This window comes from Podarcis raffonei, chromosome 13 (assembly GCF_027172205.1).
Source record: "Podarcis raffonei isolate rPodRaf1 chromosome 13, rPodRaf1.pri, whole genome shotgun sequence".
In the NCBI taxonomy this organism is placed as follows: domain Eukaryota; kingdom Metazoa; phylum Chordata; class Lepidosauria; order Squamata; family Lacertidae; genus Podarcis; species Podarcis raffonei.
The window spans coordinates 27,983,792-28,011,361 of record NC_070614.1 but is presented as its reverse complement, the minus strand read 5'-3'; the positions used below and the strand labels follow the sequence as shown (position 1 = coordinate 28,011,361).

Sequence of the window (27,570 nt, the reverse complement as noted above, 5' to 3'; positions counted from 1 at the left end):
GTGCCATGCAATCACAAAGGCAAAGTCACCCTTTTTGCCTCCCTCTTCCCACGCGGGAAAGGCCTTGGGAGAAAATGTGAAGAGATGGCAAAGAGCCAAGCTTTTCTCCCAAGATCTCAGCGCAGCCTTACCCAGGCTAGAGCGGGTGCTGGAGCGTTCGATGATGGTGTGTTTGCTGGGGTTGTTGAGGACCGAGCGCTTGGCCAAGGAGATATCAGCTGTCACACGTGTGATAGATATTCTGTGAAAGACAGGAGTAGAGGCTCAAGGGAGCAAAGGTCATTCCCCACAGGCATCCCTGATTACCAGGACTCTTTGATCCTTGTTGCTGTGCTGCAACACAGGGAGTCTTAACTACCTACAGTACTAGTCAAAGTCCTTTTAGTGTCCACTTAACAAACCCCCAAAACCTCAGGTTTTTAAGGGTGCTTCCTGTCTATCAAGCATTTATTCCAGTTTGCTTGTGGGGAGGTTAGATGACGCTGCATCCCACACTGTGCAGTGTGCAGTGCATTCCTCCCTCCTTATCTCAGCATATCTGATCTTTTGGGAAGGTGGGGTTGTGGCACGAGACCTCCCAAACAACTATAATTGCTCAGCCTGAATTTGAGGGTGTGTGACTGAATCCCACCTGAAAATAGCAACAGTCTGGAAGTGCCCTACAACTTCATGAACTAGGAAAATAGCTTTTTTGTTTTTGTTTTTAAGGCAATTGGATCTAGCTGTGTATTCACAAAAACTGGAGCACCTTAGCAAAAGTTTCAGGTCTTCATGTCCAGGAAATGGGGAAGAAGCATTTGGAAATGGACCAATGGTAATGGGGACGGCATAAAACTTATTGTGGGAGGCAGAAAATCTGCCCCCCTCCATTTTCTGTGGTCTTCATTCAGGTTTCCCCTATGGTAACTCCAGCACTAGGATCTTGATACAAGGATCACAGAACAAATGGAAGACACCAGATCCCCACCCGTCCCCAAGGCTTCAGCTCACACCTGCCATCGAATCGGCGTTTCAGGAAATCAAACAAAGCTTTCTGCATCATGTCCGTCACCTGGGAAGGTAAAGGGGGTTGGGATTGGGCAGAAGGACAGAGAAGAGGAGGAGGAGAAGAAAAGTCAGAAATCGAAAGAGTCACATGCATAAACATGGGTGGGGAAGAAATCAGGGTGCATCTTGCTTCTGCTAGTTCTTGGTAAAGGCTCATCAAAATGGAGACCCACCCCCAAGCTTCCCTACCTATTTCTACCACTTCAGACTCGTAGGTGCTAAAGTCACAGCTGGATGCCCACCCATTGGCAGAGAGATCCAGAGGATTACTAAGAACAGCCAATCAATGAGAGGGCACTGGTGGCCGAGATAGGAGGGATGACCTGTAGGAGGTAAGCTCAAAGGAACAGAATTGGGAGGAGCCACAGCAACTCAGGACATGTCAGACCTGTTGCCAGGCAGATATCCTGGACAGGGCTTGAATGATGGACTGGGAGATGAGGACACATGCCAATCTATGGCAGCCCTCCTGGCTCCCCTTGCCCAATTATCTTGGAAAGCAACATGGGCCCTTAGCCCTACGTTCTATGCATGCCCTAACTCTCTCCCCATGAACTCTCTAAATGCCTCACCTCATACCCTTTCAAGGATGGGCCTACAAGAATGATGGGCCGCATGGAAGGAACCACGTCATACGGTGGCACATGCTCCGCCTGAGAAGAAAGGAGAGAGAAGAAGACATTAGACTTGCTCCAGATCCAGGCTACATCAGCGCTGAAGGCACCACTGTTTTTTGGAAGCCTAGCAATTTCAGCGATTCTTCTAAAGGGGGGACAGCACCTTCATTTTGTGGGCATGGGGGAGGAAAGCTGAGTTGTGGGTGGCAGGAAGAAGGGTTGCTGAGGGATCTCAGCCTTCCAGATCCAACACTAGCCTGGACATTCAAGATGGAACTAACAGAAGAAGACCTTCATGCAGCTGCAACCAAGGTTTGCTTTTGAGCTTACCTTAAAGAAACAGGGGCCTGTATCTGGCGGGGCGGGGGGGAGGAGCAAATCTCACACACAAACTTTGGGGTTTCATGGTCAGCTTCCTCACAGTTGCCAACTTTGCAGGGGGAAAGCCCGCTGGGTAAATTAGGCAGGGCCCACAGGGAGCCGCCACCGCTGTCATCTCGTCTGATTATTTCGTAAGCTTACTTACCGATTTCTGCTTCTGCTTGGCTATGTCCAGTGATCGCCATTAATGGGCGGGGTGGGGACGCAGGGGAGGGGAAAGGAGAGACAGGCAAGAGAAAACAAACAAGGCATGCGTGTTACTGACAGCTCACTCCAGCGGAAGCACAGGCAAGGCACAAGAGAGAGAGAGAAAACTAGTGCTGAGAAAAGCAGAAAGGTGGCGGCTTTTCAGAGTTTGGGCAGGGAACAACCTTGCCTTGATTTAGAATTGCGTCCTTTTCCTCCATGCTGTCCTGGCCCACCCTGGTGGACAGACATGGCTCATGGTGGCATGCCCATGAACCTCTCAAAACCCAAATGACACATTGGCGAGAGCCAAATGACACATTGGCCAGAGCCACCGTGGGCGACATGATTGGCCTGGTGGCTCCTTTTGCCACCGCAGGGAGCTGTCAGGAAGGAGGCACTTTTCAGGGAAGAAGTGGTGCTGGAGAGAAGCCCTGGTACTTTTGCAGCCAGCCACTCTACACTCAAAGCTCCCCTCCACCCAGACAAACTTCTTCCCATCCACCTGTATTTCAGATCCTTGCAACTCTGTGGAGGGAAGTTTCAGGCGTAAGGTGGCTGGCAGGGAAAGCACTCCCTTCTCTGCTGCAAAGCACCCTTGGGCTCCTAGTGTAAAATACAGTTTGGCCCTCTGAGGATTCCCATCTTGAACCCTGAGGTTGCTTAGCAACCAGCCTCCCTCCGGACAACTTCCTCCCACTATTTGATCCGCAAGAAGGTAAAGAAGGGCCTGTGGAGGCAAATGCCATACCTGGATGGAATTTACAGGGCAAGGGTGGGTCACCAGGAGGAATGCCCCTCTTATGTGAAAGCCACTGGAACATCCCATATTCATGCTTTCTTATGGGGCGCTGCAGTCCTACGTCCAAGCGAAGGGAAATGGCTTGACTATTTCACTCACTTCGCTCCCATGCTGGAACGTTCCATTGCCATAATTTCCACAGGTGAGGAGAATGGATTATAGAAGTGGAGCATTCCTAGTATCCACATATGGGAGGGACACATGGAACATACCACTTGCATGTTTCCCATGGGGGGGATTGGGACCTGTGACTTTCAAGGGTTTACACTGGGAAAAAGAAATGGGAGAATCATAGAATTGTAGAGTTGGAAGGTCCAACCCAATGCAATGCAGGAATCCTGCTCACAGTCATTTCTGGATGAAGAGGATTACTAGAGCATTACATTATTATCCTTCCCAGGGGACGGAGGGATCACTGTTCAATTACTAGATTTCTCAGGATGCGTAAGGCCAGGGGGGAGAGGGGAAAGGAAGCACATTATATTGGACACATCTTCCACCAAAGCCCAAGTGAGGGTATGAGTTGGTTGCCAATGCATCTTTTAACTCATACAAGGATGGAGAATGTGTGATCACTGGAACATACCCTTCTGAAACACGTCTTTTGTAGGCTCAGGCAGGTGACAAACACAATCGCGTATACACTTTATAACCGTAGTACACGTTGGGCTTTTCCTCGTAATATGCAGCAAATCGGCTCGGAATGTGCAGCCCCCCAGCTTATGCTCTCCGCCAATGGGAGATCAGGACCACAAACCCACTTCCAGAACATGCCACTCCTATCACCCCCATCATTTGCACGAAAGCGCTCGATCTCTGGGCAGAAACAAGCCTACACACACAGGCAGGCATACTTAGGATGGCACAGCAAGCAGGTGCGAGGCAAGAGGGGGCACCATTACCTTCTTAAAGAAGGGGCGGCGCTTGGTGGTGGAGGGGGGCGTGGTGACGCTGCTAACACTAGTCTTGGGGGTTCGTTGGTTCTCCTCGGTGGCCTCCTCCTCCTCCTCTAAGTCAAGGGCGTCTGGGTCATAAGCTAAGTTAGTCATGTCCAAGGTACCTGGGAGGAGGATGGAGGGTGAGGGAGGAAGGAGATAAAAGGTAGGGGAGGAAAGGGGGAAGAAAAAAAAACAGGGGGGAAATGCAACAACAACAACAACCAAAGAATGAAATGGAATAGGGCGAGAAAAACAAATGAGGAGGAACAACCAGAAACAAAAGAAATAAACTGATTCGTGTATCCAGAAGAGGAACATAAATAAATAAAATGGAATGGAATGGAAAACTCCAAATTTCCACAGTTTATGAGCATATGGGGGAGAGGGAGGCAGCAGTTAGGCAATGCGAAGCCTGCCATGTGGCTATTAGGACAGAATTTAGGCCTTGTCTGTACACGGATTAAAGTGGTAGGGCCCTGAACTGATGGTGTGGATTGTACCGCTTCAGACTGTAGATGTGGGGATCCTGTGTTTTGTTTTTGAAAATCCTCCCAAGTTAAAAAATATTTCCTTGCAACAGTGCGGGGGGGGGGAGGGAAGGAACTAGCACAGCAGGGAGCAGGCTGGACTGAAACCTCCTCTCCCCGCTGCATTAGTTTTTGATCAGCAAGGAGATTTATTTTTTTTAAAAAAGTGGGAGAGGATTCAAATAGGACATCCCCACCTACAGGATGACCTGGAAGAGTCTGACATGACCACCTCTTTCTGTTGCAGGTGCAGGTGAGCAATGCCCTTCAGATGCTTCAAACACTCCTCGTCCCACAGAAAGATGCAAAAGTACCCATCTGGGGTGGTGGTGGCAGTTATGCCGTTCTCTGTTGGGCATGAGTAGCCTTACCAGTGGCAGGTGGGGTGGGTCTCCGGGGGCCAGTCACCACATCTCCCAGGCTGGAGGTGGAGTTGTCTCCTGATTTACTGCAAGACAGAAGAGCCATTAAAGTGAGGCAGGGAAACAGAAAGAGGTTTTGGGGTGGGGAAGAGCTGTGGCAAGGGGGAAGAGCCTCTGAGTCCATGCTCAGCACCTTTTCACTTGCAAAAAAAGTAAACTTCTGTATCCCAGTAAGGCTTCATAGTCCTTGGATGTACATCCATCAAATGGCATTCTGCCCCATTAACACAATGGACTTGCACTACAGATCTACGCTCCAGTTTCAGATTAGCTCCACTGTCAAGTGTCCCATCCCTTAGACACTACAGAATGAATTGGCATAAGCCATAGGGACTACAAGAATGAAATAAGCTTGAACTGGTGTAAATTGCATGGAGGCTAAGGCAGAGTTGGCCTCCCATTTGTCTTCAATGGACAGACAAGGCTAGGTCAAGGATCAGGCATCCACTTAGAGAGACTTCCACATGGATTTCAAGATCCACATTTTGCAGTCAGGGTCAGGGTGTGTTAGACTAGTGGGACGCATGTCCGCCTCATTTTAGTTTTACTCTGGAGAGCACGTTTCAGAAAATAGCCACAGGCCTCCAGAGGAAAGATGGTCTGGAATTGGCAGACATCTATTCACTCTAAGACAAAACCTCTTAAGGCCAATGTAGATAAAGTCCTCGGAATTATTTTGTTCTGATGAAAGCAAGTGGCTAGCTCTCTTGATTGTGGAGGAAGGTTGGCTATGCAAGGGCGGTACCTGGGAGCTGCAGTTTGTGAAGGGTGCGGAGAGCTGTTAGGAGGCCTCCTTTGCCTCTCCCAGATCTACAATTCCCAGAGCTCCCTGGGAAGAGGAACTGATTAATAAATCTGTGCAAACTGTAGCTCTGGAAGTGGAATAAAGGGGCCTTCCAATAAAGGAAGTGGAATAAAGGGGCCTTCAGCACCCTTCACAAACCACGGCTCCCATAATAATTTGGGGGGGGGGATCCATGACTGTTTAAAGTGGTTTCCCAGTGCTGTAAATGTATGGTGTGAATGTGGCCTAAAGTCCACCCTGTCAGGTATTGCCAAGCATGCCTGGTAGAAGCCAAGGAGCGTTTTAGGAAGAGGGTTTTTCAGCCCTGCTACAAGACAGCCTTTCCCTGAAGATGGCAGGGGCTGAATGTGGGACCCTCTATGCAGAGGATTCTGGGTGGCTCAGCAGCCTCCTCCTCCTGCATCCCACTTCATCCCAACCCACCTGGAGCTGAGTCGATGCTGCCTCATCTTTTGCTCCTGTAGCATCCGCATGTTCTCCAGCTTGACGGGGCTGGGGATGAAGCCGACCTCGCAGCCTTCTTTGACCAGGCGTCCGATCCACCAGTCATTGTTGTATTTCTGGAGTGCAGGGGGCAAAACATCCAAAGCGTGAGACACCCAAAGCGGGCATGGAGAGATGAGGCTGTAGCTTGTGGGTGTGCGTGTGTGAGTGGGTGGACCGCCAGCTTGCCCCAACACATCACCCCTCACTGTCGCTCGCACATTTGGACCCCATGCAGAGAAGGGAGATGCTCACGAGAGCCTCTCACAGCCCCTTTCTTGCCCAGCTGCTGCACAACTTAAGAGTAATGGGGTGGGGAACAGGAGTCCAGGGTCCTGTGTGACACATTGTACCTCTTTGATATGAAGGAAGTCTTTGGGTTCAAAGGAAATAGACAGGCCTTGGACCGGCACATCGTCATTGGGAGATGGATTGTAGCCCACGTTCGTTCTCACAGCAAATGCCACTGGTTTGGTCTGCAAAACAAAAATACAGAAGCATTTTAGCAAAGCAGGGGGGAAACAGGTGAATTGCGCCCTACCAAAAGCCCTTTTCCAACAAAGAAAAAGCGACTTGCTTAATTTATTTCCAGGTACAAAAAAACCCCCCATGCACTTTGCTGCCTTTTTAACAGATCAGTAAAGGGAAAAACACCCTTCTTTACCTAAGCAAGGGGCGGGAGGCATCAATGAATGTGTTCTTCTTAACCCTTCTGGCTATGAAGAAACGCTTTCAAGCCAATGGGCCAATGCATACCTATATTGACGCATCTGTACCCAGAAGAGTGACTGAGTGAAATCGCCAGAAGTTCGAAACTGGGGCTCCAATGCTCAGAATAGAATCTCGTTCTTCAAGTTGGCAAGCAGAAGCACCAGACATGATTTAAAATAGCAATATATAAAGCTCAGTGGGACAGCTTCTGCTTTGCATTCAGAAGGTCACAGAACCATAGAATTGTCGAGTTGGAAGGGACCCCAAGGGTCATCTAGTCCAACCCCCTGCAATGCAGCCCCATGTTCAACCCTCAGCATTTCCAGGCAGGCCTGGAGAGTCGCTGCCAGCCTGTGTCAGCATCACAGAGCAAAATGGACTATTGGTCTGACTCAGTATAAGGCAGCTTCCTACGTTCCTAATGATGCAAAACAAAGAGGAAAAGCCACACCAATGTCCAAGGTAGGCCAGGGGGCTTTTCCCCCTGGAATTTTATTCTCTGCTTATCTCACTGTCAAGGAGAAGGAGGTGGGAAAGCAAGCAGCCACTCCTGGCATGAATTTCACCTGAAGCAGCAAGGCAGAGTTGCCCCCCCCCAACTCCAGGCCCCATAGTTAACCCGAGCCTAGTCAACAGATAGCTCCAAGACCTGCTGATGAAGGCAAAGGATGAGACTTGCTGGCTGAAAGCCCAGAGTCGGAGAGCTAGGGATGTTCTGGGTGCCAGCCACTCCCTCCCAGATCATCCTGGCAGCAAGGAGTTTGGACCAGATCCCAGCGGTCAAAACACCTCAGGCATCCTAATTGTGAGGGCTGCTGCGGCAACAGGCTGCGCCAAGAGCCAGTAAAGAAAGGGGGAGGGAATTGAGAGGCTTAATTAGCTAATTGCATCCGTCAAAGTCCCAGGGCTGCCGTGAAAGCGGGAATTGCTGCCCCAGGGAAGGGAAGGATGGCTTGTGTGATTACGGCAGAAATGGCAGGACCTCCCCACCACCACTTTCCCTGCTGGCCCAGGCAAGTGGGAAATGCTGGAAAGACCAGCTGCGAATCGCCACAAGGTTGAAATACTGCACAGGGGATGGCCCCCTTACACTGGCCACTCACCCACCCCACTTTGGGATTCTGCCTTCCTTCCCTATGACACTTTAAATAACCAGATCCCAACAATCCCCCTCCCACAACCAGGGGACAAACCCGAGAGTCTCTGCTCTCATACTCTGTTTGGATTTCAATCGATAAATCCTGGTCCTTTCTTAAAGATGTAGGAACAGCCCAGAATGTGCTATGTGCACTCTGTTTTAACTAGGCAGAGGTCACCAACGTGGCACCTGCAGAGGTATTTGTTGGCATCCATAGGGCCTCCCTACTGAAATGAGGCCTGAAAGAAGCATAGAATAGGCTGCAGTGGATGCTTGGTTTGGGGTATATGTGTTTGTGGGGAGGCACTTATAACAATTCCTTTGATTTGCAAACTCCCTCTTGCTTCTCATTCTTCAATAACCCATCCATATCTCTCTCCCAGATCCAAGGGTTAAGGCCCCACATCTCGGCTTCCAGTCCGTGTTTTAAGTGAAGGCTTGATGGATGAATGGATTTTCTTGAGCTGCCTCTGGGCAATTTTCTGCGGTTGTGGCACCTGCTGCAGAAACATGCAACCTTAGGAAGGCAAGCCAGAGCAAGACACCTGTAGGGTACATAACAGAGTGTGCTGAAAGGAGGACTGGGGCCCTGCCAACCCACAGCAGAGTGGCATTGCTTCCTGAGGCCAGTTCGCTTCAATCGAGAGCACGACTCAAGCTTCCTCTTTCCTCTTCTGCCTCCTGGAGTGATAAAACGTTACCATGCCCATTAGCCAAATGAATTTGAGGGTGCCTGGCCAGCCTGCGATTTATGGGCATTGATGGGCTTGAGCCAGTTGTGAAGAACATGGTGAGAAAGTAGCCATGTGGCAGTCTGAAAGCCAGCATGGTATGGTGATTGGAGTTGTAGCCTCGTGCCAAAAACACTTGGGTTCAAATCTCCATTCAGCCATGACGTTCAATGGGCCAGTCACCACAAGGTTGTTGTCAGGAAAAACAGAGGAAGATACCATTTATAGTTACCCCATTGCTTCCCTAAGTTCAGTATTGCTCACCAGTGACCCTCCAGGTTTCAGGCATAAGTCCTTCTCAGCCCTGCCTGCAGATACCTAGAACTGAATCTAGGAGTTTCTGCATGCCAGCCATAGACCAGATGTCCCTCGGGATCCCTTCCAACTCTATGATTCCCACTTGACTCACTGAGTCACAGCCCTTCCCACATTTAGTGTAGGATAAGAGGGAAAGAACCACATACGCTGCCCTGAGCTCCTTGGAGAGAAGATGGGATATTGAACACAGTAAAACAAAATTTAAAAACAGAAGTCTCCTTGGGACCATCAGAATGCCATTCATCAAAACAAGCTGATGTTTGCCTGGAATGCTCTGTTCTCAGTTGTACCTATGGAAAAAGGCGCCACCCATGTGACACACTGGAGTTTCTGCAGAAACAGAAAGCTGGGGTGGGCAAGAGAATGACAAACAAATAAACAGAGGGGGGAAGTAGCAGGTCCCAGCAGAATCCCGCGTTGGATGCCTTGCTTGGTCCTGTCACATGCAAGATACACAACAGAGATTGAGATCTCTGATTGCTAGACTAAGCATTTTTTAGCCATTTGAATGCTTCATTTGACCAAAGTGATTTTGTGTAACTTGGATTGCTCATTTTAACGCATGCCGGCTATTGTGTCATAATATCAACACGCTCTCCTTCATGATCTCCATTACCTGGCATCCATTTTCCACGCCTGGCATTGACCCATCTGCTCTTCTGCAGGAGTGGAGAGTGGGACCCAGAGTCTCTCGAAGGAGGGGTGAGGGGCACCTTTATGTATGGCTCTCCCCCCCCTTGCTCACATGACCCGCTTAAAGAGCACGTGCATGGCTTCAAAATCATTTTGAATCCAGTTCTGCTGTTTGGTGTCCAAGTGGCATCCATAACACACAGCTTCATTCGCCAGCTCTGGCTGGTGATCCAGCTGCCACCCGAGAGAGAGAGAGATTGCTTCTGGCTGCAGTAATCCATCCTCTAACAGCATCCAAGCTGGACCACACTGCATGGGCTTGACTATGGAGAGGATTAGGAAATTTTAACAGATAATAGAATAGCCAATGCCATTCACTGAGTCTAGAGCCTATCACACCACTGTGAAAGAGCTGCACTAGCTGCCAGTTTGTTCCTGTGTGCCATTCAAATGGATAGTGTGATTTGATGCTTTTAGAACGAGGTTGGGGAGCCTGTGGCCCAAGGTGGCCCTTGGCCTAATTTCATGCAGGTAGTGGGAGCCTAAGGAATAGAAGGAAGGCGGGAGCTGGGGATGATGAGAAGAAAGCTGAAATAGATGCAGCAATGTAAGGACGAAAGAGAAACTTCTGTAAGAATTCATGTAGACCTCTGGAAAAAAGAATTATCTGTCCTTCTCCTTGCAACTTGGTGGATGGGGGAGGAAGAGGGGGCAGGAAAGGAGGGGCTCTGTCCACTTTAGGTTTTGGCTCTGGCCCTACTCACTGCTGGCTCCAGCTCCTCCCACTGCTGGCATTGTATCCAGAATACAGAATCCGTATCCAGAATCCTTAGCTCAATAATCCCTTTAGTATTTTGATGGAACATCTCCTGCAGGGATATTTTGCTGCCAGGGGCTCAGAGGTAGAGGCCTACCAAGTTCAAAAGCACAGAGGCAGACAGCCAACTAGTCGAAGCAAAATATGGAGCAACTGAAATCAATTTGTAGCCCTGGTTTGTGTGTGCATGAACACTGAGCCCAAAAGTCAGTTAACTGATCCCACTGAGGCTTCCATATGCCGGCTAGGCATTGTGGTTAATGTTTCCCTTCCTTAAATTGCAAGGATTGGTAACAGCCAGCTTGTTTAATTAACGTAAGGCAGTGTGGGCAAGAGTCAGCATTATGAAACTAGCCTTAACAAGTCGTACACCAGCTGTGACCACCTGTGGAAGGGACTTGTCCCTGGAGAACACCTGTAAAGGAGGCCAACTATGCTGTAGGCATGGCAGGAAGCTACAGGAAGAAACAACCCACAGAAATAAAGCAAAAATTAAAATGAGGAAGGGTGGCAGAGTGGAAGGATGGAAGACCTGAAGTCCACAGAGGCAGCAAAACCACCCACTGCTGAGTCAGGCAGGGTCGCATAAATGACATTCCCTCCCAGTAGGTACAGGCTGTGATGGGTTGTTTCCTTAGTAGGGACAAAACACACCCCCTACTTTCCTCTCTCATGTGCTGGAGGATGGGCCATCGGGATAAGCTGCATCCCACAGACTCTCACATGGATCTCAATGGGACTCTGCTCTTGAATCAGATCCCGACGCCAGATAGCTTTCCCCAGCCGGCTGCATTACGAAAACCATCTCCCGTACCCTACCCTGCAATTTCTCTAGGATGCTTGAAGTTACTTTACCTTTGCCTTCTCCAGCTGTGCTAGGGCTTGGCGTTCTGCCTCCTTGCGCAGGGCCTCGCGATCTTCCTCCAACGACACATCGGAATCAGAGGGCCGACTGGTGTAGGACTCAGCAGAACCCTAAAGGGAGGAGGAGAAAAGAGGGGTGGTGATGGGGAAGGTTAGGCTAGGAGACAGGAAGCTGCCTTATACCAAGTCAAACCATCGGTCCATCTAGTGCTGCCCACTCTGACTGGCAGTGGCTCTCCAGGGTTTCAAAAGCAGGTGTCTGTCCTAGTCCTACCCGAAGATGCTGTGGGTTGAACCTTCTACATGCAAAGCAGATGCTCCACCGCTGGAAACCAGCAAGGACTTTGCCTCCCGGGTCCTCATGTGACCTTAAGGCAAGGCCTTTGTTAACCAAACAGGTATAAGCAGATGCTGGCAGCCTGTGCTTCCTCCCCATCTCTTGTCTCACACCTGAGCCAGCAACCTCATCTGCCTGCTGGTTAGGCCTCTGGAAAGCATTCCGCTGCATCCTGGCATTGCATCCTGTCATTCCTGGGCAGCATAAGCAGCCCAGCCAGAGACACTGTTCGTAGGGGAATGAATCCCATCTGCTGCCTTCAAACTAGAGAGTACTTACTGCTGTCGAGCCATAAGGCTGGCGAGGTTGTTTGCCTTTGGAATCTGAGCTTAGTCTACACCCAGAACATTGGACAGCACTCGTGAATTTAGTCATGCTGACTACAGTGTTTCTAACGTTCTTCTCCTGCGCTGGACAAAGGGCGCAGGAAGTTGCTGACCAGATGCGACATCAACAAGGGACAACTAGGGATGAAGCCTACATCCAGATGGAAAACAGAAGGATGGGTACCATCACTAACAACACACAGGGTCTAGCCTTAGGGCAAGTCCTATACACTGGTCTCACAGAAAGGCAGCAAATTGTTAGTTACCTAACAATTAACTAATTGCTCGTGGGGTTTTCTTCCTCAGGTGCCAAAATAACTGGCCTTGGGCACAATGGAGCTTGGTTGAAAAGGGGTTGCCAACATTCATTCCTCTGTTTCAGGCAACACAATAACTTTCTATTCATTTCTTTTAACTTATGGTATAAAACATGGAAAGAGAATACTGTACTGAGTCAGCTCTGCAAGACTAGGAGCGATTCAGAGAGATTTCAGTTATGTTTATTTGTATCCGTCACAAAATAAAAATTGAACAGTATGGAAATAACTAACACAGGAGATTTTACCTTGCACCCAAATAGAACTACAACACAGACCAGCTTAAAATGATGGGATTTCCTTGGCAGATCACAACAGGACCAGCTGAAGGGGAAAACGGTCCTTCTTTAACAAATATTAAAACAAAATAAATGTATTTGTGCCAGTCTGAATAAAATTATGCGAAACCTAAATTAATAAATTAAAGCATAAAAGCACATAACTGAATAAAAGCAGACTAAGGATAATTCTTGGATGTTCTTAGGCATTTGCCTATTTTATATGGTTTCTTGCCGCAGGAGGTTTCTGTTCCATGGAATATATATTTTTCTGTAAGAAGGTAGATTTTTAATTTTTTTAATAAGCCACACCTTCACCCAAAAATAAATTTCAGGGTGGTATACATGAACATTTAAAATCTATAAACACAAACTAGAACATAACCCACACCACAATGTAATTGAGAAGTTAATGTTTCTGAGAGTTCAGTGTGTGTGTGTGTGTGTGTGTGTGTGTGTGTGTGTGTGTGTGTTGGTGAATCTACCTGATTTAAACCAGTCAGCCAGGCTTCTAATAATGCTGGAATGGCAGTATAGGGAACTGCATAGACTCCAAAGTAGTTTTTAAAAGCAATTTAAATCAAACTTGAACAAAATCACAAAAAGCCACAGGTTGGAGGATGACAAATGGTACCACGTTGCCTAAGAAAGTGTGTGTGTGTGTGTGTGTGTGTGTGTGTGTACTTACATTGGCAAATAAAATAAAAAATACTATAATGCTATCTTATCATAAAAGTATTTGATAGGATTCTTGCTTCTCTTTCCAGCCTGGTCCTTCACATGCTTACCTAGAGGTTAATCCCACAGGGTTTACTGGGCCTTATTTCCAAGTAAGAGCACACAAAACTTAAACTTTATTAATTAAACAGGTGATATTCTCGACAGTTACTTAATCCTGGCATACCCTTTCCCAAGTGAGGACACCACACATAGTCCCCTCATATATAGCTGTAACCAAATTTTGGTTGTTCCTTCACAAAGTTATCCTCTGCCTTCTTAACAAACCAATAAAAAAGGCCTAAACTGAATTGTTGTGGGATTTTTCTGTTCATCTGTGACCTGCCATCGCTTTTGATTATTTTCTTTTGAAAGAGACATTTTCTTCCTGTGAATGGCTCATTAAGGCTCAAAATGAGACGGGCCTTCTTACCCTTTTTCTGAAGAGAGGTAGCTTGACTGGAGTGAGAGTGAGGGGCTGAAATGTCACGGTTAATTAGCAAGCCCCCCTATGAGGCTAGGAGAGGGAAAGTAGGCTCACTGCAAGGACTAAGCTGGACTCTTAAGGGGGCCAGAACTCCACAGGCAGCTGTCAATCAATGTGGAAGGAAAGGATGGAGGGGGCTCACTTCCACCCCATTCTATGCAGACAACTTCTTGAGAACAAAAGCCAAATCTACTGGCGTCTCTCCAATAGAAGTGGATTGCTTTTTTAAATATGTGTTGAACTCCAGGGGGATACAATCTATTTAATTATCTGCAATTGATCTCCTTCCCTGTACCTTCCTGCTGCGAAAGATGCAAACACAAAACAGGTCCTCACCAAATGCAGTCACGACAGAATAAGAGGCACAACCCAAATGCACGTCACAGCGCTCCCCCCCAAACCAAAAAGTGAAACTATGCTGTTGAGAAGGTGGAGCAGATTTACAAATAAGGAAAGTCTTTCTGTGGCAGTTTCCCAGAATGCAAGGGAGAGCAGAGAATGGGCATCACTACAAATTGCAAAGTTGCAAGGAGAGGAATCATAGCAGCCTGCAAAGATGGCACTTGCTAGCAAAGAGCAACAACAGCTTTGGGGAGAGATGGCTGAAGCTCCAAAGAGTACCTCCTAACCCAAAACCAGCTAGCCGTGGGTTGTCCTGAGCAAAACATAGCTGCAAGCTTCTTACCTGAACACACACTCTCTCTGGTCTCCTAAATGCCCACAAATTAACTTTTTGCCCTCCTGTTCCACTCCAAAATTGGGAAGCCCGTGTAGTGGTAGCTTCTCTGAGCTTGACATGTTGAGGTTACTTAAAGAGAGAGGGGGGAGTCTGCACACACAGAATGAACAAGATCCCAGATCGCACCTCAAGTGTAGCAACCTCAGCCTGATGTTCACCAACACCTGGAATTAAGGAGGAGGTGGGGTTGCAATAGATTTACCCAAACTCCTTCCCCCTACAATAAAACCCTGAATATTCTTTACATAAATGACAGGGTTTTAGGAATCTACGTAATCTTCTGTAGTGATTGTGCCTAGACAGAAACCTGGAAACACCCCTACTAATGAAACACAGACACACACCGCACAAAGATGTGAAGAATGCTACAAAACTTTTCCTGACAAAACCAATATTTGGGAAAAGATGGACATCCCCACAGTACAAATGAAGAGACCTGACAGAGTGGCAGTCAAGGACTGCCAATCCCCCCCCTTCCCCCCATTATATAGTTTTGGTCAGGGCTTCCAGTTAATCCCCACAGAAGGAATTTGGGACCAGGATATCACGTTATCCTCTTTTTAGGATTTATCTAGGGGAGGAGAACGTTCTTTGAAAAGAGAGAAGGGTGGAAAGGAAGAGTTGAGATTCAGAGAGCAAACGGGATTCAGAGTGGAAGGTGAACATAAAAGAATGAGAAAACCATGGTGCTGATGAGAGGAGACTCTCCCCCGAGATGAGCTAGCAACAGGCAGACATGGATAGTGCGGGGAAGGACCCAAATCAGCCAGGATGCATTACTCACCGCTTCTGAATCATCATCCAGCTCATACAAGGACATCCTGCCAGGTGGCGGCCCTAATAAGGTGAGGGACACCAGGAGCACCTCCCCAATTGGGCAAAGAGGAGGTCAGAGGATGGGGAAGCTCGACACTTCCAGGAACACAGAGGCTGAAGGCGCCTAAGAGCCAAGGATGTTAAATCCAGATGAAGAGTTGGCTGCCTATGTCCACCCCCACCACCCTGCCTGCCACACTTTTGGAAAGAGAGAGAGAGAGAGAAGAAAGGAAAACCTGGTTGAGAGGCTTGCTGGTTTGGTAGCTTAGCCTCCTGTGCTACAGGCAGGAGATGGAAAGAGCCAAGAGCTGGTGACGTGCCTCTGAGATGCAATTGGCTTACTCATTTATGTGTCATTTATTAGCAAAGCTGGTGTGTGGCCAGGGCTCTCTCTCTCTCTCTCTCTCTCTCTCTGTGTGTGTGTGTGTGTGCGCACACACACACACACACACGCCTGGTCTCACTATTTAAGAACTTAGAAATTTTCAGAGTGGGTCCTGTGGTGGAAATGTTTTAGAGCACATTGGAACTTGGGTTGTTTCAATGAGAAACAGGTCTGTTTACACAAACCATTGTTTCACGTTAATAACTCCAGTCTCTGTCTTTCCAAAGTAAAAAGCAGCTTTGCATGCTTGTGGTTTTCTGGATCACAAGCACTGGGTCTTTCTAAAAGAACAAGGTTCTGCAGCCATGTACACCCCATACCTTTAAAGCACATTTTCCCTCCAAAGAATTCTAGCTTACCCTTCGGAGTGTTACAATTCCCAGCAAACTTTAACCAACTGCAGTACCCAGAATTCTTTGAAGGAAAGAATGTTTTTGCTTTGAATGTGTCTTAAAGGTAACAGTGTGTGCACGCAACCTAGATCTCAGACTTTCGAATAAGTAAAAACTTGAAGGTAGAGTTCAAAGAAGCCTGAGACCTCAGGGGACCTAAATGGCACTAAATGACCTCTGGGGACTTAACTGGCCAGGAAGCAAGATGTGTCTGATCTAAATGATCTTCACCCATGTTTGCAGGAGCTGAGCACTCTGCATTCAGATATGACACTGCACTCCAACCAAATTGGTTTGTGAACAGTGTACTGGAGTAAGACTGGTACAAGGATTTCGTGGCCAAATATCAAGGAGTTATTCCTGCGCAGTCTCACAATCCTAGTTCCCCAAACCGTGTACCAATGCATCTCACTTGAAATCTAATGTCAAAATGGAAACATTGCTGTGCTGACCCAGAAGAAAATGCAGTATCTTTATTAGGCCAGCCCATTTTGTGATATTTTGGTTTGCCTAATCAAAGTGTTGCCCTAATGTGGATTTCGGGGTGTTAAAATAGTTACTTTATAACCAAAGGTTACCTTTTCCAAAACATCCATGCCATGCACCTTCACTTAAGTACTTCAGATCTCTTTTCCATTCTATCTCAAGGCAGGTTACATTATACACCCAACCTTATTTTATCCTCAGAACAATCCCTTACAGTGCATGACTTCCCAGAAGCCAGCTTGCAAGTCTCAAAGATGGAACAGGAATTTGAACTTGGACCTTCTGCTTCCAAACACTCTGAACGCTAACTGCCCCGGTGGATTCTCTTGCCCTCCAAAGCCCCATTGCCCAGACCAATCCCCACATCAAATGTTCTAATCAAAAAGCCCATCCTTTCCACATTCACACTACTACTCCAACTCCTGGCATTTCTTACTTCCAATATTATGCAATTAAATAAAAGAACACAAACATCTTAAAACCAAACAGAGTTTGCTACATTTGCATAACACATTCCAGGAACAGAGTTTCTGTCTTGGGTTTGTTTTTTAAAAAGAACACCCTGAACATCTTATATCTATTTCACGCAAGATACTAAACTGGCTTTCAGCTGTCTGTGTCATATGGGCCTGCTGTTAAAACAGGGCAGAATGTGGGGGGGGGGGAGAATACACATTGTCACCAGTGACATTTTGTCTGTTATAAATATACTTAATTGGAAGCAGATTTAAAGCTGCAATCCTATGCCCCCTTCTATGGGCATAAGCCACACCAAACTCAACAAGGCATATTTCTGAGTAGATATGTCCAGGATGGTGCCATGAGCCTCACATGCAAAAACTTGTCAAAGCGAACATTGACTATTCAGCAGCTCAGAAGAGATGAGGGTGAGTGAGCACTAATAAACACAGGGAGGCATTTTATATTAAGTCACACCATGGGCTATTGAGTTCTATATTACCTTGCAATGAATAGCAGTGGCTCTCCGGGGTTTCAGTCTTCCCCAACCCTACCTGGAGATGCTGGGGATTGAATCTGGGACCCTTTGCTTGCAAAGCATTTGCTCTGCCAATGAGGACTATGCCCCCCTCTCAGTACAAATTATACATCTTTTCTGCAACACACACCATATTGTTGCACAGCATGCAAGAATTACATCCTGCCTGCCTACACTCACAGCCTTCTCCCCCTCTACTTCACATGCCAATTGAAACACGTTGATCCTAAATCTTCTTGGAATAGGAGAAAGGATAAGCCCCTATCACTTAAGCCAGACCCTCCAAGTGTCCCTGTTTTCCAGGGACGTCCCTGATTTAGAGAAGGTGTCCCGGTTTCTGATTTGATCCCTGAATCTCCCGCTTTTCCTTAGGATGTCCCTATTTTCAATGGATAAATGTTGGAGGGTATGGAGTCATCCAACCCCTGAGCCGTCTGAAAGCAATCCTGTATAGGGAAGTTTTTTAAAAATATTTAATGTTTTATTATGTTTTTATATATGTTGGAAGCTGCTCAGAGTGCTGGGGCAGCCCAATAAGATGTGTGGGGTATAAATAGGAAAATTATCCTTATGGAATGGGATGTCCCTATTTTCATTGGAGAATTGTTGGAGGGTCTGCTTAAGCACCACCACCCCTGCCTCCCCAAGCACCAGGCATCCTCTTTAGCAAAAAGGGGAGCATCTAGGTCTGGATAGGCTTTTCTGTGAATTACAAAGAGCTCTGGCTGTGGGTTGCCAGATATACTGGAGTTTGAGCGCTAGGGACAATACAACCATTCTTACTCTCTTCCAGAGCACATGTCAGAATTAATGAATAATGTCCCTCTGTGTGGTCAAAACCACCAGGTAATGAATGGACTAGGAAAAGGAACTGTGATAGGTATATCACTGGGAAGGGGAAACAAAGAGTCTATAACATTTTGTTCCAGGGATCAATAAATCCAAAATTGCCACAATTCCCTGTTGCTCTACTCACAGCTACTGACATGGATTCTTTGTCACCACAACAGATATAATAAAAGTGCATTCAAATAACAGGGCAGATTTCCTCTCCGCCTAGCCCATTTTGCCCTGCTAAACTACACATACAAGAAAGGTGATTTCATACACATCTTCCAGCTCTCAAACAGTACCACTTTCAGGGCTGAAACGTTTCAAGAGAGATCCCAAAGTTCTTAAATCTAAGCAGGGGTTGGTAACAGCCTGCCAATCAAATAAGTGCAGTTGGAAGAAATATGAACATTAAAAATACATTTGGGACAGACCAGCAGCTAATCCACATCACAATAAAAAGATCCACTGTACCACAACGACGATACGTTAGAGCTGTAAGGGGAGATTTGCAGAAGGGCTTTAATATCCTTGCAGGGGACTGGGGCAGGAGGTGGGTTTCCTGGGCAATGGAGTGGGCAGAAGATGGGCTTACTAGGGAATGGAGTACACAGAATTGGGGGAGGGTGCAATGAGTAGGGGAAGAAGTGCCAGATTAACAGGTTTTCTAGCGCAGTGGGATGGAAGACCCCATGAGGGTAGCAGTAAGGTCTATTTTGAGCTCAGAGCCCAAAGGCGGAGTGGGGGCCAAGCTAATGGCAGAGTGGATGATGGATGGCAAGGCACAGAAAAGGGGTCCCCCTGCCTAGGCCTGTGAGGGTGAGGGGGTGCAAGTGCTCACCAGAACGGGTCTGGGGTCCTTGTCGCCGGGCGTCTCCATGCTGCCTGGCCTGGTATTATGTGGACAGAGGTGGCTCTGCCTGATGGCTGGGGGCTCGGGTTACAAACATACTGCAACATTTGCAAACTGCTGGGGTATATTTAGCCCAGGGACTGAACATCCCAGCAGTGGGGGTGGGGGCACAAGGCTATGCCAGGAGTCATTCTGGTTGACTCCTGTATTGGAGCCAATTCTCTGAGTTGGCGAGGGGGTGGGGTGGGGATGTTAGAAAGTAAGAAAAAGCAACACCTTGAGAAGAGCCAGGCATTTTAAGGGAAGCCTCTGCAATATGGAATATTAGGGGTTAGAATGGAAAAGACCCTATCATGCAGCTTATTCTGCTTTGTAAACCCAGCTCTCCCAACAGACCTGACTTGATTGCAGGGAAGCGGGGACCCAACTCATTTTAAAAGTATCAGTTTCAATTTTATCAGGAGGCTCCAGATTCCCCACCACCACCACCTCTGTGGTTAGTAACTCGCTGTGTAGGTGCACATCAAGAGCTTATCTGCTAAGCTCAGGTTCATACGGGGACACTGCTTTCCAAGTAACGCCAAGGATGCTTCAGATTCTGCACAAATCTAATTGTGCAAGTCAATGAAATGCATGCCGATTATTCTTATTTTGAATGAAGCCATTTAGCTTGCATGCTTTCTTCTGAAGTGCGTGTTCGGGAGGAGGGGTACAAAGCGGGTGTGTAACAAATGGTGTGCTTAATAGGCTACTGCGTAAATACACGGCAATTGGTACTTACTGACAAGGCAGTGTGGGTGGGGGTTGTGCAGGATAGAAGTTTAGTTCCAGGACTGGCCCAAAGGTTTTTGATGCCCTAGGACAAAGGTTTTCAACCTTTTTGAGTCCACGGCTCCCTTGACCAACTCCATTTTTCCTGCGGCACCCTGTGGGGCTCAGGAGCCCAGCTATGCCACCCCTTGCCTGCAGAGCTGGTAGCCTCTCAACCCTTTCTTGAACACCCTCCCTTGTGGAGTGTTCCCTAAGCCTCCTCTCCTCTTCTCTCCTTCGGAGCCCTCTGGGCAACGGCAGCTGCTGCCCCTGGTCTCTGAGCTGCCCCCCCGCCTCAAAGAGAGGTGACTCACAGGGGCCTGGGAAGCACCCCCTGGCCAGCCCCAGAGGCACCAATTGCCTGGGGAGCTTGTAGCCAGGGCTGCTGCAACAAACAGGCCATGCAAGCCTTTGGGAGGCAGAGATGTGAGAGGGCATCGGCGGAGGGAGGGAAGGAAAGAGGGACAGAGGCCAGTGTTGCCCATGGCACCCCTGACTATCATTCAAGGCACCCCAGGGTGCCACAGCACACGGGTTGAAAACTACTGCCATAGGAGAATTCAGATTTTGCCCTTGACGCTTTAGGATTACATGTATGCTAAGCAGCCACAAATAGCACATTAAATGATAGCACAACATAGCATATAAAAAGAGATGACTGGGATATTATTTTCATTCATAATGCCTGCCACTCCTTATTTTCTCCCCTTCACAACTGCATTTGTGTCCTGGGTGGCTGACTCAGAGCAGAAAGCTTTTGATTGTGTCACCTGGAATGCATCAAGCTTTTGAGCTAAAAAGCTGTGTCTGTACAGCTCGTACAAATGTACAGGCAGAAGATACCTTTCGAAGACAGAGGAGGGGTTTGGATGTCACAATAAACCAGGGATGGTGAACCTATGATCCTACAAATGCTGTTGGACTACAACTGCCACAGTTCCAAACTATTGACTATGCTTGCTGGGGCTGATAGAAGCTGGAGTCCGACAACATCTTGGAGAGCCACAGATTCCCCATCCTTCTGGTAAATCATGATTGTTCCTGATTGGAACAAGCCTAGGTGAGCCTTCAGCTCATACACAACAATAAGGAGAAGTTTAGAGGCTTTCATATCTCCATTTTTTTTTAAATTAACTGCAGCATGATGTTTTATCTAAACCCAACACATTGGTTTGCTTCAAACTGTTAATTATGAAGCTTACATGTTGCAACTAACCATAGTTAGGATTAGCTGCACTAAAGGGTTTGGATGTAACACTAAACTGTGGTTAGCCAAAAACTGAAGTGAAAGCTCTTGAGTGTTTCCTCTCCTGAGAGGAGAGGAGAACATGGAGCATAGGAGGCTCAAGCTTGTTCCCAATGTGATAAGCCATAGTTTACTGTGATCTCTGAATGTAGCCAAGGCAGATGTATGCAGAACTTTGGCGATCAAGCAGTTGCCTAGCTTGTCTCCATAGTTGGGCCATTCCTGAGCAGCTCTATAACGTACAGCAAATCTGTCTAAACATTATAGCCATAAACGTTCCATGATCCAACAAATACAGTCTTCACAAGCAGTCTGATCTGCTTTACTGGGTGTGGAAAATATCGTGTTGATGGAGGATGCAGGTTGTGTATGTAAGGGGTGGGGAGAGGGGTAGCAGAAATCCTATTTATCATGCATAGCCCAAATGGGGTCCCCATTCGTCAGCCTAACCCCACCTAGGTTTTTCTTCTTGGATGCAAGCTCTCCTGCTGCTTTTGTGGTACTCTTGATGGTGGCCACTACCTACAGGGTTTCAAGCACACTTCTGCCACCATGAGGGCCAGAAACTTCTTTGAAACCCAAGAGAATTGGGCTTCTAGAATTCTGACAGAAATTTGATTTTAGAGAATTCTAAAATCAATTTAGATTTTAGAATTGTACAGACACAAAAATAAACAGTGTATGTAACTGCTTTTATCTGCCATGGAGAAGCACTTGTTTGTTTCTCCCCAATTCAAGGTCAATTCCTTCTCTGGCAGCCTTAATTTTCCACCTTGATTCAATAACCCTGCTGGGGCTTCACTTGAATACTAAAGAATGAGCAAGGCTTTCCTAGCCGCATCTTCTGCATCTCTTTCCCCACTGTCATAAAGATTCTTCCAACATCTAGCATACTTAAAAGCTCCAATTCCTTGCCCTTCCTGGGAAATGGTTGCGTAAGGATTTATTTTATCACTTTCAAATGTACACATAATGCTTGCATTCAGATCTCAGAGCTCAGAGCAGCATATTAGCCTCACCAGAGCCCTCACTGCATGCCAGTGCACCAAGTGGCCTATATAAATATATTAATAAAAAACATAAAAATTAAAAGCTAAGTAAGAACATAAGACTGAGAGATAAGACAATCAACTTGCCCAAAGCCACGTTCATGGAGTGGGGTGGGGTTTTAACTTCGGTTTCCTACAGTTGGTAGCGCATGAGACTCTTAATCTCAGTGTCCTGGGTTCAAGCCCCAAGTTGGGCGAAAGATTCCTGCAGTGCAGGGAATTGGACTAGATGGTCCTCATGGTCCCTTCCAGCTCTAGGATTCCATTATTCTATGTAAAACCAACAATCCTTAGCGTTAGGTAATCATATCAATTCTCTTGCTTCAAGATCATAACACTGGCTGTGTACACACTATATATTTAGAGCAGATTCTTTCCTTGCAAAGAATTATGGGCACCATAATTTCTTAAGTGTTCCTGGGAATTGTAACTCTGTGAGGGGTAAACTGCAGTGCCCAGAATTCTTGGCAGGGAAAGGCTTTGAATGTGCATCAGAAGTATTTTATAGTGTGTACACAGCCACTGTTTCTCCACCTCATTCTCCTAGTCACCTTTTCCCTGGTCTCAGAGTAACAAGATATCAGGAGAAAAAGGAGAAGAGAGAGGGGGGCAGCCCCTCACCTTCATAATTTGGGGTGTGGCTTGTCAATTTGCCTTCTTGGCTATGGGCATCAGAAGTCATACACTGCCCTCTTATGGACAAAGGTGGGAAACTCATATCCAGAAGGCAGAAGAGGAAGGGCATGAGGAGATAATGGACATTTGGAGTGTTGTTGTTGTTTTGCTGTTGTTTGGAGCACCGTGTTTATAATTCCCCTCCCAACCAGCAGGAGCCCCTGCCTTTCCCCAGACGGCGTCCTTGCAGAGTCTCAAAAATAAACCTTTTGCTGTGATTTGTTCCTCCTTCCCTCTCCAGACCCTGCAGCGGCATTGAGAACCACAAAAGGGCCTCGACTGTGGATGGAGGGAACGCTCAACATGCAAGCGCTTTTTAAAAAGTGCTCTGGTGCTCTGCCGGAGGCCTGCTCAAGGAATCTCCACCATAGCAACGGCCTCCTACGTCATCACTATGGCAACACAAGTTCAGGTCACAGATTCCCCATCCCTCCTCTCCCAGCAGCTCTCCTTCGATTCCCCGATTCTTTCTATTCACACATTAGAAAATGGGTGCGGGTGAGGAAACCACAGGGCCTAGGACAGAGACGGATGTGTTATAAAGGGGGCAGACTATTAGTCCACGCAAGACACAACTTGGTCATGATGACGCTGAAGCAACAGGGCCTTCATAGATTTTATTTTATTTTTTAGTCTTTAATTTTTCTATTTAAGCAGAACCTCAGTAATATGCAATAGGAAAATTTACCCCTGCATCCATATTATCGTATTAACACTCCAATTTCAACAAAAGAATGCTTTTAACTTAGATTCTAGAGGAACCGGTGAGACTGTGGTTGCAAACAGAAGTTCACTTGCCAAGGCCCAATGAATTCAATAGGATTTACTTCTGACCTGCAGCATGAGCTTTCATCGGCAACAACCTATTGTGGAAATGTTTTTAAAGAAGATTTCCAGTCCTTGTAACTGTTGTCAAAATGTGAAAAGGAAAAAATAAATAAATGGGAGGGCATGGTGACATCTGCAAAGCCAGAGGGGAGACTCACGGAGACTCACTAAAACTTGAGCCTGAGTTGTATCCTGACACAATAGAAATTAGGTCACATTTTGTGGCCAGGGCTAGAGTGATGGAAGTGTTATTTTCAAGATTTAGAAATGTTTTCTGATGTTAACCTGGCCAAAGACTTTAGGATGTGGGGAGCCCTACAAATGGAATGTAGCTACTGCCCCCACTAGTTCCTGCCCCTGAAGTGCTTCTGTCATCAAACTCTATTCCCTCCCTCCATTCTGCCACTGCTCATCCAAAAAGATGCATTAGAAAACAACAACTTGGGTCTTCAAGGCAGAATAAGTCATGCAATACAAAACATGCAGGTTTGCTTAATTAGAATACTTTTAAAAATACTAGAATTTGTCAAGAGTTGTACAGAATTTGAAATTTGTGTGACCATGTGATGTTGAGTACAAACAGCTGTAGCCTTGGCTAAAGTTCATAGCCAGTCCTGAAAAGCAAAAGGAGTGTAGCAACTTTAAAATGCAATTGAAGAACTTAAGTATGAACTCAAGGGACAACGGCGCACTACAACCCTGGTACAGATAAAGTTACCAGATAGCAACCATAGAAAAGTTTGAGACAAAGACTGTCTCTTTCTAGCATAGACAGAGAGCACAGAGTAGTGATTCCACCTGGCAAGGGGATGGAAATGTACATATCTCACCTCAGACGCCCGTTGCCTTTTAAGTAGAAGACCATGGATTCTGATCTGATGCAGTGTTTGAACCACAGGGTTCCCATCAGAGGAAACAAGGTTTCCTGCACTTACTTTGTACCCTCTTTCTTACAAATCTACTACACAAGGGCTGAGTTTCTTCCTCACTCAGTTCCAGACACTCAACCAGATGGGGGATTGCTATGGCAACCTCACTGCTTCTCTACGTGAGGGACAAAGAGGTTTCTGTTCGTCCTCAATTTGCAGAGGCAAGAAACTGCAAGAGTGGTCGAAATGAAAACCAACACATTGGGTGGGTTGGAGAGGTGCAGTTCCTGGCACCTTTCACCCAGGTGTCGAATTTGGGGGCCAGGAAGCCAGCTATGAAAACACTGGACATCCAGCAAGTAATAGTTGGAACAGAACCTTAGACTCTCGCAGATGGGCTTATACCTTGCTAATAATCCCTTTGTGTAAACATAAATAGCAATGAAACAAAACACTGCTTAACAGTGATGAGCTGCAGCGGGGGGGGGGGGAGAATCTCTTTCAGCCTGAGGGCCACATTACCTTCTGGGGGCCACATGCCAATTGGGGATCCACAGCCAAAGGTGGGCAGAGCAACAGGTGCAAAATTTACCTTTGTACTGGTTTCTACAGACATTCAGACACCTCTCTGTCTCCTCCATCCACCAAAGCTGGTGAGGGGTGTGGCCTAGGGAGAGGAGGTGTGGTCCCAAGGGCCAGACAGAGATAGGACCTTTGGGTCTGAGGTTCCCCATCCCTGAGTTAAAGCAACAACAGCCAAGTTAGCAGCCAAGCTGAAGGATGAAAGGAAATGGCCTGTCTTTGATCTCAGACTGCCCTTCTGAAAACTTTCCTATGTGGGGTAAAAAGGCACAAGGAACCAACAGATATCAGTGCCATCCCCTTTGTTAGTTGACTGCAGGGGTAGGCAACCCAGGGGCCGGATGCAGCCCAATCGCCTTCTCAATCCAGTCCACAGATGGTTCGGGAATCAGCGTGTTTTTACATGAGTAGAATGTGTCCTTTTATTTAAAATGCATCTCTGGGTTATTTGTGGGGCATAGAAATTTGTTCATTTCCCACTTCACCCCAAAATATAGTCTGGCCCACCCCATGGTCTGAGGGATGGTGGACTGGCCCCTGCTGAAAAAGGTTGCTGACCCCTGGTTTACTGTATAACAGGCACGGACTGATTTCCAGAATCTTAGCCTCTAGTCATTTCTTTCTCATCACCTCTACGCAGACTGCTCTCTTTGCTGCCTTGGCTTCTGTAAGCATTTAGATCCTCCATACGCTGCAGCTGCAGCTTTTTAACAAAGCAGTTTACTCAGAAGTCGGACCCACTGAGTTCAGTGGGGGTTACTCCCGGGTAAGTGGGTGTAGGATTGTAGTTCGCCTGAGTAGCCAAATGCTGCCTTGTTCACAGAGCCCTGGGGGGGGGGGGGACCAAGTGGATCTATGGCATCTATGTCAGAGAGCACAGTTTGCATTCTTAGGTATAGTTCTTCCCAGTGCTTTTTTTTCTAGAAAAATAGGTGCCAGTACTCACCATAAAGTTGTTACAATAAGTGCCACACTTTTTAACAACAACAGAAGAGGTGCCAGTACTGCATACACTTGAGTATCCCCTGAAAATAGCACTGCTTCTTCCTATTTAACTGGTTATTTTACATGGGGAAATAAGTGGATTTGCTGCCACCCACAAATGGAAATACATTCCTCATTGCCCAGAGCAAAATATTTTGAGAGGAGGAAGGTGCCAAGAGAGTTCGAGAGAATTCCTAATTCTGCATCCATGACATTTAAAAGTAAGTGTTCAGAATAAGCGTTGTCAAATTATGTAATTTGGCTTTTTCATAATTGCATGAACTATTGCGCCAATCCACTGGTCGCATTAGCATTTCCTTTGGCAATGGACGAGAAACAGGAAGGCAAGGGAAGCAGGGAGGTGTAGCAAGGGAAAAGAGAGAAAGAGCCTGTGAGCCGTGGAAAGTGACTAGGCATGTGCTTGGGAAGGAATCTCTTCACCCCTGACTCCCATCGCCATAATCCTGAAAGCTCTCTCCAAACTCCCCGTTCAGTTTCTCATCCTTGAGCTACGCCTTTGCAGCAGGTGGGAGAAATAGCAAACTTGCAATGAAAACGCTGCCCACTGGAGGGAGATTCTCAAAGTCAGAGAAATCACAGCAGGGCACATTGAAATTAATCTGTGCTGTTCTTTCAAACGCCATGTACTAATAAGCAGCAACCAGCACGTGAGAGATGTGAATTCCCTCAGTTATAAACTTCACGTTACGCCCCTGCAGCCCTTCGATTCCCAGCCCCCTCCCTCTGCTTGAGCTTACCTGCCTGACGAAACTGTTTGAAGTCGTGTCAGATGAGGTGCTGCCGTCGGAGCGTTTGAAGCGATTCTTCCTTTTGCTATATTTCCCCTAGGAGGTTAAAGAGGATGCAAAGATCAGAGAGTGTGCAAAGGTGGTAGGAATAAATGCAAGCGCAGACCTAGGTAAGTGTATGCAACTCACTGCTAAACCAAAGCTACAAAACAAAACAAAATAACCCCCTAGTTTTCCATTGTTCTCCTTGGCTTGCTTCCCCAGTACCATATTGTTGGACCCCAACTCCCATTGGCCCCAACTAGCATGGTCAATGAACACGGATGATGGGTGCTGTAGCACAACAACATCTGGAGGGCCAGAGGTTTACCAGACCTGAGCGAAACAGTATCTTCAT

The 27,570-nt window shown here is 47.0% G+C and overlaps 1 protein-coding gene across 6 annotated transcripts in view; it reads right to left on the bottom strand.

The window, feature by feature from the left end:
- Positions 1-27,570, bottom strand: part of CACNB1 (calcium voltage-gated channel auxiliary subunit beta 1) — a 45,551-nt gene that overhangs the window by 10,339 nt on the left and 7,642 nt on the right. For 2 of the 6 annotated variants that reach the window (XM_053359875.1, XM_053359880.1), the window contains exons 2-10: positions 27,183-27,269; positions 11,412-11,531; positions 6,562-6,684; positions 6,149-6,285; positions 4,870-4,946; positions 3,936-4,093; positions 1,620-1,700; positions 993-1,051; positions 132-241 (exon numbers count right to left, since the gene is read on the bottom strand). In XM_053359875.1, the coding sequence (XP_053215850.1) occupies positions 132-241; positions 993-1,051; positions 1,620-1,700; positions 3,936-4,093; positions 4,870-4,946; positions 6,149-6,285; positions 6,562-6,684; positions 11,412-11,531; positions 27,183-27,269 (952 nt within the window). Of the gene's footprint in view, positions 1-131; positions 242-992; positions 1,052-1,619; positions 1,701-2,190; positions 2,211-3,935; positions 4,094-4,869; positions 4,947-6,148; positions 6,286-6,561; positions 6,685-11,411; positions 11,532-15,405; positions 15,562-19,369; positions 19,455-27,182; positions 27,270-27,570 lie in introns of those variants that run through there. The other 4 variants (XM_053359877.1, XM_053359876.1, XM_053359878.1 and 1 more) reach the window with 4 other exon arrangements.